This window comes from Schistocerca piceifrons, chromosome X, assembly GCF_021461385.2.
Source record: "Schistocerca piceifrons isolate TAMUIC-IGC-003096 chromosome X, iqSchPice1.1, whole genome shotgun sequence".
In the NCBI taxonomy this organism is placed as follows: domain Eukaryota; kingdom Metazoa; phylum Arthropoda; class Insecta; order Orthoptera; family Acrididae; genus Schistocerca; species Schistocerca piceifrons.
The window spans coordinates 80,923,041-80,935,574 of record NC_060149.1 but is presented as its reverse complement, the minus strand read 5'-3'; the positions used below and the strand labels follow the sequence as shown (position 1 = coordinate 80,935,574).

General features: G+C 40.7%; 1 protein-coding gene across 1 annotated transcript in view; it reads right to left on the bottom strand.

Moving 5' to 3' along the window:
* The window catches only part of LOC124722185 (dynein axonemal heavy chain 7-like), a 913,348-nt gene that overhangs the window by 278,310 nt on the left and 622,504 nt on the right, over nucleotides 1–12,534 (bottom strand). Inside the window, exon 25 of the mRNA XM_047247384.1 lies at nucleotides 713–930. Coding sequence (XP_047103340.1) covers nucleotides 713–930 — 218 coding nt within the window. The remainder of the gene's footprint in view (nucleotides 1–712; nucleotides 931–12,534) is intronic.

Below are 12,534 nucleotides of genomic sequence, written 5' to 3'. Positions count from 1 at the left end.
GACAAACAGAAACTTAGAAAATTCTAAGAATTAGCTTCCAGAGTGGAAGGTAAATATATTTACAGCCTCATGTGTAACACTCTGACAAAGTTAGTGAAGAAAAAAGTTGATTAACACTGAGTAAATTCAGTAAATTAACAAATCTTCTTTTTAAATTCCATTCACAAATCGAGTAAGAAGACTGTAGTATGTATTGTAAGTGGTTCATTTTTCCATATTCTGTGACATGTGGAGCTCTAATTGGTTGCTGTTCAGCAGGTATAATGTAGTCGAATGATTCCTTTAGTTTCTGTATCTAATGCATGATCAAATCAATTTAGTGTTGTTGTTTGGAGACTAGTATTGCTGCAATTACATGTATGTAATTGTGGATATCCATTTATACGTTTACAAGTTACATGGCATAGAAACTTTCATTTTTATGTGCAACAAGAATATCTGCAAATGACCATATGTCCCAGCTGATGGTATTTTACTGTAGAAGGTGCCCTCTGCCATGAATTTATTAGTGACTAACAAATTATTAGTGTAAATCCACATATTTCAGAGAAGAGAGGCACCTTATGGATGCACAGGTGTTTTATCACACGTTTGAAGTACTTAAATTGGTGCATATATGTACCTTTCTGTCTGTAAACTTTAGTAGTTGTTTTAATTTTTTTAAAAGCTAATTGTTCATTACCTGTGAACTAGAACTAAATAATAACAATACCTTTTCTGATCATTTGCTTTCTTAATATAGGTTCCAAGGGTGTTTCCAATTCTTCACTCACATTTTCAAGTAGAACAGGCTTCCCAAACCTGACACAGTCCTCAAGGATTTTTGTATATTGCCTATCAGAAAATTTTACTTTTACCAGACCATTCTTTGTTTCCATAGATTTAATCCAAGAGTTTGCTTGTCCTTGTGGATCTACCATTAGTGACCACCTACAAATTTTAAAATATTATCATAATGTTGTCAAAATGGAGTATAAATTCATTAAGAAATATTTATGATAAACTGGTTTATACCACTGACAGCAATAATCATTTAAAAACATAATTTGATACAATAATTAATTTCACATGCATACAAAAGTATTTAAGGTTAATCTATTAAAAAGTAACTACTTTTTATTTCATTGCATGCATACAAAATCTACTGGAAAGAGAACTGAAGAAAATATATCATGCTCTTATAAACCATAATTTTGTTCTAATGTTGTAGCAAAGATCTTGTAGAATGTAAATACTTTTGGACTAAAGCAGACCACTCACCAAAGAGAAGAAGTACCGAGTTGTCTATAAACACACACAAAAGAAAGAAAACTTGCTAGCTTTTGGAGTTGTCTTTTGACAAGCTATAGTGAAACACAGACACAGACACACAGACACACACACACACACACACACACACACACACACACACACACACACACACACGCACAGGCATACACATGAATATGCCCTTACTTGGTGCCAACTGAACTTCAAGTGGCAATGCTATATTTCAGCAGATGGACTGGTTGTGGTGGGGATAGTGTTGGGTGTGGCAAGTAGAAGGAGCATGAGGTGGGAGTGAGGAACTGGGACTGAGGTTGGGTGGCTAGCAGTTCAGAGGGAGGCGACTGATTTACCAGCTAGGATTTGGTGAGAGAGGGCTGGCAGGTATATGGCCTGGGTTGACTGTAGTGGCCACTGGGAAATGGTATACACTGAAGGCAATGTGGAGACATGAACTGGGAGGGGGTGACAGGACTAAAGATGGGGAGATTGTTGAGTGGACGGTGCAGAGACAGGATTGCCTGAGACTGAGGACAGGATGATTGCAGGGTCTAGATAGTTCAGAGAAGTTGATGCTGGAGGAAAGGATCCACGTGGCTGGGGCTGTGAAGCAGCCATTGAAATTGAGTATTTTGTTCTCAACTGGTGGCCATTCATCCTAGTGGAGAACTGGTTGATAGTCATACCAAAACAAAAAGCTGTGCAGTGTTTGCATCATAGTTGGTATAACACATGGCTGCTTTCACAGGTGGCCTAGAACCTGATGGGGAAGGAGAAGCCTGTGACATGACTGAATTAGTAGATACCAACTGGGTGGATTGGCTAGATTTTTCACCTTGACCTGTCAGAGGGATATGGTCCCTCCAGCAGAGGGTTGGGAGTAGGAGTGGTATAGGAATGGACTAGACTGTTGTGTCAGTTGGTTGTGTAATGGAGCACCAATTTAGGAGGGTTAAAGGATATTTGGTGGGATGTCCTTCATTTCAGGGCAGGATGAGAGATAATCAAAGCCCTGGTGAAAGAAAAGGGTCAGTTGTTTCAGTCCAGTGTGATGTTGGGTGACAATCAGGGCGCTCATTTTAAGCTGGTTCTTGGGAGTGTTGGAAGGATAGGGGTATATGAGGATATAGCACAAGAGATCTGTTTGTGGACTAGGCTTGTGAGGTATTGCTTGTTTGTGAAGACCTTTCTGAGTCCTTCAGCATAATGGGCAAGGAAATTGTCAATACTGCAGATAAGTCATCCACACCTGGCTAATCTGTGTGGGCGGGAGCTTTTGGTGTGGAAGGGATGACAGCTGTCAAAATGAAGGTGCTGTTGATTGCTATTGGGTTTAATGTGGACAGAGGCATGGTTGGAGCCATCAGAGAGATGAAGGTCAATGCCCAGGAAGGTGGTGCATTGAGTATAGTAGGAGCATGTGAAGTGGATGAAAGAAAAGGTGTTGAGGTTGTGAGGGAATGTGGATAGGGTGGCTATATCATACAGATAACATCAATGAGCCTGAAGCAGGCTAGGGGATGGGTGTTTTGACAGTCTAAGAAGGTTTCTTCTAGATGACTCATGAACAGGTTGGCATAGGTGGGTGCCATGCAGGTGCACATGGCTGCTCCATGGATTTACTTGTAAACCTTCCATTGAAAGGAAAAGTAATCATGGGTCTGGATATAGTTGGTAAGGTGTATAAAGAATGAGGTGGGTTTGGAATTTGAAGGATGCAAGACAGGTAGGGTTTGATAGTGGCAAGACCATAGTCATGAGGGATGTTAGTGTAAAGGGAGATGGCTTCAGAAGTGACAAGTAGGAATCCAGAAGGTAAAGGAGTGGGGATGGTGGAAAGTTAATGAAGTACGTGGTTAGTATCTTTGATATGGGAGGCTAGGCTTTGGGCAACTGGTTGGAGCTCTTGGGCAACAAGAGTGGAATTTCATTCAGTGGAAAGCACAGTAGCCAGCCACACAGTGGTGTTCAGGATTGTTGGGCTAGTGGATTTAAGCAAACATGCAGAAGCTGAGTGTGTGGGGTGTAGTTGGGATGAGGAGGGAGATGGAATCAGGTGAGAGGTTCTGGGAAGGGCCTATGGATTTCAGTAGATATTGAGGTTATGATTGACTTTTAGGATGGGGCCACTCTGACAGATCTTGAAAATGGAAGAGTCAGTTTGTTGGAAGAGGCCTTCCATCATATAGTTAGTGCAGCCAATAACAGTGGCTGAGTCTTTGTCTACAGAGAGGATGACTACGTTTGGATCTGTTTTCAGGTTGTGGATGGCTATATTTTCTTCTTCCAAAAGGTTTCTGATCTTAGGAAGGGATTTGAGGAAGGATGGTAAGCCCAAGTTCTAGTTAAGAAATTCCTGGATGATGACTAGGATGCACTAATTAGGAAGAGGTGGGGAATGAAGGCCATAGTTTTCGATGATGGTATGAACTGGAGCCGCCCAGGGCAGCCACACAGTCTGAGGTGCCTTGTCATGGTCCCAGCCCCCTCCCCCTCCGCCCCCCCCCCCATCAGAGGTTTGAGTCCTCCCTTGGGTATGAGTGTGTTTTGTCCTTTGCATAAGTGAGGTTAAAGTTAGATTATGTAGTGCATAAGCTTAGGGACTGATGGCCTCAATAGTTTGGTCCCATAAGACCTTACTACAAATTTCCAAAAAATATGAACTGGAGAGGCAAGTTTTGATGTAGGGATTAGATTGGCTTTGTTTGGAGGGATTGGTGGCAAGGAAATGTTGGCACTGTAGAGATTGGGAGAAGGAGATTAGTTCTTACACAAGTGAAACATGGTTAAAGTTTTGTGTAGGTCTGAAGGTTAGGCCTTTGGATAAGAAAGAAACTTCTGCAACAACTGAACCATGTCCTTCACTAGGGCTTTGATTATCTCTTGTCTTGCCCTGAAATGAGGTACATCCCACCAAAGAACCTTTGCACCCCTCCTGAAGTAGTGTTCCATTACCCGCCCACACTGCAAAACATCCTATTCCACTCCTATACCACCTCCACTCCCAAACCCTGTGGCAAGGGGGTACAAGATCTGATTAATTCACACAATCAGCACTTCCTACTCCAGTTCTGTAACAGGCTTATCCTACCCCATCAGAAGTCAGGCAAATTGTGAAAGCAACCATGTCATATACCAACTCTGCTGCAAATGTTGCTCAGATTTTTATGTTGGTATGACTAACAACTAGCTGTCCATCAGGATGAATGGCCACCATCAAACTGTTGTTAAGAACAAAGTTGAACATCCAGTGACACAACTTGCAGGTCAGCACAACATGCACAATTTCAAAGGCTGTTTCACAACCCAAGCCACCTGGATCCTCCCCTCCACCGACAGCTTCTCTGAACTATGAAGATGGGAGCTATACTCTGCTCCCATAATTATCACAGCCTCAATGTCAGGTAACCCATTTTCCCCACACGCTCCACACAACAGTTTCCCCTTTCTCTGTCCCATTGCCCCTTCCCTATTTATATCCCCACATTCACTTCAGTGTGTGCCATTTCCCACTGGTTGCTGCAGTCATGCCAGCCCATATACTTGTCACCCGTCCCTAACACATTCCTAGCTGGTAGAGTGGTCTCCTCTCTCTGGCTGCTAGCCACTCACCACCAGTCCATCTCCCTGCCTCCCACCTCCTTCTCCAATTGCCTGTAACACCCCATACTAACCCCACCTCAAGTAGACCACCTTCTGCAAAGTACTACTGGCACTGTTAGTTCAGCCAACTGCATGGAAGAACATATGTGTGTGTATGCGTATGTATGTTTGTATGTATATGTGTGCGTGTGTGTGTGTGTGTGTGTGTGTGTGCTTTTTACTCTAGCTCATTAAAGTGTAACTCCAAAAGCTAGCATGTTTTGTTTCTTTTGTGTATGCCTATTGCCAATTCAACACTTCTGCTTTTCAGGGAATAATTTTGTTTAATATCGTGCACAATATAGGTAATTTCTAAGTGGTTATATTTGTTTTATATATTAATTGTACCTAGACTGATGGCATAATTTATAATAAATAAAACTAAGAGCAAATTGTGTAAGTATGTTTTAAGAGTAAGGTTAATATAAGTATTATGCCACAGGTAGATATGTATAATCAATAAGCAATATTAAAAATGCACCTAAATGTCATTGATAGAGTCATAGAAATCTCTCTAGCTAATATGCTACTTTTAAATCCACTGACCGAAAAGGATGAGGGTCTCAGAGAAGATACCAGATTTTCTGTAAAAACAATCATTTAAGTAACAGTAGTATCACACACAGGAGTATTTCCTGGAGGAGATGCTACATGGAATAGCTCAGGAATGGAAAAGAAACTAACCATTCATACAAGTATGTGATCATCATGTTTTGCTCATCTCAGAAGAGTGATGTTTTTGTGGATATGAATTCCTGTTCAGAATGATACTCACCTGCTTAATGGTTCATGATTCTTTATTAATAATGGAACATATATAAGAGAATAGGTTTAGTCATGAAATATACGCTGACAGAAAAAAAATTGCAACACCAAAAATAATTAACGTAGAGTAATGAAATTTTTGGAATACATTTATCTGGTTAATGCTGTTTGTGGCTGACACTGGAGTTGTTGTCCAAGGATTTCCCATATGTGCTTGACTGGAGGCAGATATGGTGATTGAGCAGCACAAGGCATCATGTTGACGCTCTGGGGAGCATGTTGGGTTACAACACTGATATGAGTGCAGGTGTTATCCTGTTGGAAAATACTCCCTGGAATGCTGTTCATGAATGGCAGCATGACAGATCAGACCACCTGGTTGACATACAGTTTTGCAATCAGAACATGTGGGATAACAATTAGAGTGCTCCTGCTGCAATATGAAGTCACACTCCATACCATAACTCCAGGTGTAAGTCCAGTGTGTCTAGAACACAACTGGCCTCCTTCTAACCAACACACGGCCATCACTGGCACCAAGGCAGAATCAGCTTTTTATCAGACATCCACCCTAACCTCCAATGAGGTCTCACTTGATACCCCTAATATTACAAATGGTGGTGGTTTGGGACCGGCTGCTGTGGCTGGGTGGTTCTACGTGCTTCAGTCTGGAACCACGCTGTTGCTACGGTCATGGGTTTGAATCCTACCTCAGGCGCTGGCCGCGGTGGTCTCGCGGGTCTAGGCGCTCAGTCCAGAACCGCGCGACTGCTACGGTCGCAGGTTCGAATCCTGCCTCGGGCATGGATGTGTGTGATGTCCTTAGGTTAGTTAGGTTTAAGTAGTTCTAAGTTCTAGGGGACTGATAACCACCGATGTTAAGTCCCATAGTGCTCAGAGCCATTTGAACCATTTGAACCTACCTCAGGCATGGCTGTGTGTGATGTCCTTCAGGTAGTTAGGTTTAAGTAGTTCTAAGTCTAGGGGACTGACGACCTTAGATGTTAAGTCCCATAGTGCTTAGAGCCATTTTGGTGGTTTGGGGTCTGTGGAACGCATACTACAGGTATCTGACTCAGATCTGTCCTTGAAGTGGACAATTTGCAACACTTCCATTGTCTCACTGTGATGCTAATTGCTGCTCAAATTATTGCTGCAGATGCAGTGCAATGTGCAAGAGGTATACACTGAACACAATGGTCTTCCCTCTTGGTAGTGCCATGTGACGGTGTGGAGCCCAGTCTTTATGTGACTGGACATTCTTTTGACCCCCACTGCCAACAATCACGTACTGTGGCTACATTCCTGCCACGTCTTTCTGCAGTACCACAGAAGGAAAATCCAGCTCCTCATTCCCATAATACATGACCTTGTTCACACTCAGTGAAGTGCTGATAATGGCATTTGTCACCTGAAAGGTATTCTTTACTAACATCAACTGACCATGTCAATCTCAAAGTTAAGTAATGCTCACAACTGTTATAGTTTGTAGTTAAAGCAAACATGATTTGTATCCTCATAGTGGCACTACTAGCAACACTGTTACATGACTGGTGTGAAATTTGAATAGACATAATCTTTCAGACGTAGCAACATGCCTATCAACTTTAATTTATGTAAGACTGATCCATTCTGGTGTTGCAGTTTTTTTTCTGTCAGTGTAGGACTGGTAAGAAGAGTATTTTTACAAAAATAATGATAAAATTTAATGGCTCATTTTTATCAGCCTTCTTAAAAACTAATGTCAACACTGTTTATGTCAAAAAAAATTCTTGTTACATTGATAAATGGATGTTTTAATAACGAATTACATTGGCCAATAGTGAAAATGTAAATAGGGTGAAATAATTGTTTGTTAACTATATTGACCATACTGATAATTAAAAAATGATGAAAACTCGAAGTAGCTTTCATTTTCAATTCAAAGGGGGTGCATTTAATTATAATTATTATTTATTAGCATTCATTGTCAATACTCTCCCATATAGACTTCAAAATCCCACTGATGGTGGATTTGTTGGCGCTTGTGGCAACAATGGGAGGAAGAAGAGAGAAGTGGAGCATGTTTCATTTGAGTGTAGTTTCAGTCTGTTACATGTTGTGTTCTGTTCATGTTACTGAAGTGTAGTTAGCTAATGTGGTCATTGTAAATCCTGTGATTCAATATGCCTTGTAACTGTGTGAACAGTGCTGACAGTTTTTCCTACATTTGTGGACAGGCTACATCGAAATCACAAAGGAGACCAATAATGCCATATATTAGGAAACATACAAACTATACTTTGGCTGTGAAATCAGGGACCAAGACAAGCCCTGAGATCCTCATTTATGTTGCGTATCTTGTGTCTGGAGTCCTTATTTGTGGCTGAATTGTGAAAAACCTTCAATGGGCTTTGACTCACCCATGATCATCCTCTCAAATGCTGTCAGTCTCTTTGGGTGATGAAACATGTTTGTGCCTCTTAAGTCTAATGAATGTGAATGATAGGTAATTTTGTGGGACAACTCCATTAACACATAGTATTTCCAAGAAGAAATAGTCTTCCTTGATATATTGTAACATACCATTGGCCATGCAACCACTGACCTACAGAGATGGACTCTCTGTTCCAGTCCACCTAATTGTGATAGTGATGAGTGCAGTAGTGAACTAATTCTGCACTGTCACCTTCAAAACCCACTGCTTTGAAAGATCCTGATTTTGTGTGTAATGGCAAGTGTACAGAAGTACACAAAATAACATAGAGTGAACTTCATAACCTAGTGAGAGATCTGGAATTGCCAGGTAAAGCTGAACTGTTGCTGTCAAGCCTAAAACAGTGGAATTGCCTTGATAAGATGCTAAATGAGATTGCATTCCTTAACTGCAATATGCCATTACTTCAGTTCTTTGAAAATGAAAAGACGTTGGTATTTTATAGTGATGTACAGGAACTAATAGCATCTATGGGCATTTGCTTGAGTATATCAATGACCTTTCATCAGTAACATTACAAGATGCCAAATTCATTTTGTTTGCCGAAGGTACAAACATTGCAATTAAATAGCAAATCAGGTGTAGTCTTAGAAAGATCAGCCAATAAAATATTTGTGGACATTAATCACTGGTTCCTAGTCAATTCTTTGTCACTAAACTTTGAAAAAACACACTACATGCAGTTCAGAACTTGTAAGGAGTGTCCCACGAGTATACGCCTAACATACGATGACAAGCAGATAGAAGAAGTGGACAGTGTTAAATTCTTGGGATTACAGCTTGATAATAAATTCAGCTGGGAAAAGCACACCACAGAGCTGCTAAAGCATCTTAACGAATGTCTATTTGCAATGCGAATTGTGTCACACATGGGGGATATAAAAATGAAAGAGCTGGCGCACTATGCTTACTATCATTCCATAATGTCATATAGGATTATTTTTTGGGGTAATTCATCAAGCCAAGATAAAGTTTTCCACGCACAAAAACGTGCAGTAAGAGTTATATGTGGTGTGAACTCAAGATCATCCTGCAGAAGCCTGTTTAGGGAACTAGGGATACTAACTACTGTTTCCCAATATATTTATTCTTTAATGAAATTTGTCAATGAAAATATATCACTTTTTTCAAACCAACAGCTCAATTCATGGAATCAATAATAGAAATAAGAATAATCTTCACAAGGATTTAAAGTCACTTAGTCTTGTACAAAAAGGTGTGCATTATTCAGGAACAAACATTTTCAATAACTTGCCAGCAGCCATGTGTTCATTGTAAATAAGTATTATAGTAGAATGAGATTTTCACTCTGCAGCGGAGTGTGCGCTGATATGAAACTTCCTGGGAGATTAAAACTGTGTGCCCGACCGAGACTCGAACTCGGGACCTTTGCCTTTTGCGGGCAAGTGCTCTGCCATCTGAGCTACCGAAGCATGACTCACGCCCGGTACTCACAGGTTTACTTCTGCCAGTATCCGTCTCCTACCTTCCAAACTTTACAGAAGCTCTCCTGCAAACCTTGCAGAACTAGCACTCCTGAAAGAAAGGATACAGCGCACACTCCGCTGCAGAGTGAAAATCTCATTCTGGAAACATCCCCCAGGCTGTGGCTAAGTCATGTCTCCGCGGTATCCTTTCTTTCAGGAGTGCTAGTTCTGCAAGGTTCGCAGGAGAGCTTCTGTAAAGTTTGGAAGGTAGGAGACGGATACTGGCAGAAGTAAAGCTGTGAGTACCGGGCGTGAGTCATGCTTCGGTAGCTCAGATGGCAGAGCACTTGCCCGCGAAAGGCAAAGGTCCCGAGTTCGAGTCTCGGTTGGGCACACAGTTTTAATCTGCCAGGAAGTTTCAAGTATTATAGTAGTAGTATTACACATTTATTACCTTATAAATAAATAAAAAAAAACTTTTTTATTTTATATTCAGTGCATTAGTATTTGTAAAATGATCCTTTCATATAGTGTTCATTAAAAAATTATGATCATTCCACTTGGGACCTGTGAAATGATACATTAGCTTATTTGTTTGAGTTGTAAATATTTGTCATGTATTATTGTTTTTCTGACATGTTCTACATCCTGAAGGACCTCCTCACTATGGATCAATTGGAACGAAAGTAAATCTAATGTAACCTAATCTAATGACCATGAAAGTGATTAGTTGAAGTTGTTCATTGACTCCTCCAAAGTAAATCTCAAGTGTGTGTTGCTCAATAATGCCAATGTATTACCACTGAGTCCAATTGGATATTCACCTAACATTAAAAAAAAACCTATGATATGTTCAAACAATTGTTATTACAATTGAACTATGGGTAGTTTAAATGAGAGATTTCCAGGGACCTGAATATCATAGGCATATTACTCGGGCAAAAACATGGCTATACCAGATTCTATTGCTTCCTGTGCCTCTGAGATAGCTGCACCAAATCACTTCATTATAAAAAGAAAGATTGGCTTAAGCATTAATCACTTTGAAGTGAGATCCCACAATGTTATGCATGAAACACTTGTTGAATCCAAGAACATAATTCTCCCTGCTCTTCATCTAAAATTAGGCCTCATGAAAAACTTTGTTAAGGCAATGGATAGAGATGGGGAAGCATTTCTCTATTTGCATGAGAAATTTCCAACATTTTTGTGAGGCAAAAATAAAAGAGGGGATTTTCATGGGTCCCCAGATATGCAATCTGTACAAAGATGAGCATCTCAAAATCATCCTGACAGATGATGAAAAGTTAACTTAGGATGCTTTTGTTCAAGTGTCAACAAACTTTCTAGAAAATAAGAGGGCAGAAAAATATAAGGATCTTGTGGAAAATCTTCATCACTCCTATAATAGATCTACATCTGTATACAGAAGCATTTAAGATTAATCCATTATCAAAGTAAATATTTTTACCTATCTATTTATCTTAAGCTTAAATGTCAGGAAAGGCTATGGGAAGAGAACTGAAGAAAATTTATGACATATTTATAATTTATAAAAACCATGTTTTTAAATGATAATTAAATTGACACCCTAGCTGCAAAGAGGCATTGATATACATTGTTGGGGACATGTTGAAAATGTGTGCCCCAGTTAATTATAATTTCAGTCTAGAGAAGCTGCATAGTCACCAATGAACCTATTCTTTCACGAACAGATACTACCTTCATAACCATGTTTTTGTTTTATGAAGTGTTCAGTATATTTATATTCTAAACATTTACACTTGTTTACAAAAAATGTTGCCTTAGAATATCATTGTACTTAAAACTTGAAAGGGATACTGCAGAAACTGAAACCCACTTTTAGAGCAAATGACTACAAAACAGAACAATATATAGCATTATACACTACTGGCCATTAAAATTGCTACACCATGAAGATGAAGTGCTACAGACGCAAAATTTAACCGACAGGAAGAAGATGCAGTGATATGCAGATGAGTAGCCTTTACAGAGCATTCAAACAAGGTTGGCGCAGGTGGTAACACCTACAATGTGCTGACATGAGGAAATGGTTCCAATGGCTCTGAGCACTATGGGACTCAACTGCTGTGGTCATTAGTCCCCTAGAACTTAGAACTACTTAAACCTAACTAACCTAAGGACATCACACACACCCATGCCCAAGGCAGGATTCGAACCTGCGACCGTAGCAGCAGTGCGGCTCCAGACTGGAGCGCCTAGAACCGCACGGCCACCGCGGCCGGCTGACATGAGGAAAGTTTCCAACCAATTTCTCATACACAAATAGCAGTTGACTGGTGTTGCCTGGTGAAATGTTGTTGTGATGCCTCATGTAAGGAGGAGAAATGCGTACCATCACGTTTCCAACTTTGATAAAGATCGGATTGTAGCCTATCGTGATTGCGGTTTATCGTATCGCGACATTGCTGCTTGAGCTGGTCGAGATCCAATGACTGTTAGTAGAATATGGAATCGGTGGTTTCAGGAGGGTAGTACGGAATGTCATGCTGGATCCCAACGGCCTTGTATCACTAGCAGTCGAGATGACAGGCATCTTATCCGCATGGCTGTAACAGATCGTGCAGCCACATCTCGGTCCCTGAGTCAACAGATGGGGACGTTTGCAAGACAACAACCATCTGCACAAACAGTTCAATGATGTTTGCAGCAGCAGGGACTACCAGCTTGAAGACCATGCTGCGGTTACCCTTGATGCTGCATCACAGGCAGGAGCGCCTGCAATGGTGTACTCAGTGATGAACCTGGGTGCACAAATGGCAAATCGTCATGTTTTTGGATCATGATGATCGCATTTGTGTTTGGTGACATCGTGGTGAACACACATTGGAAGCATGTATTCGTCATGGCCATACTGGCGTATCACCCAGTGTGATGGTATGGGGTGCCATTGGTTACACATCTCCGTCACCTCTT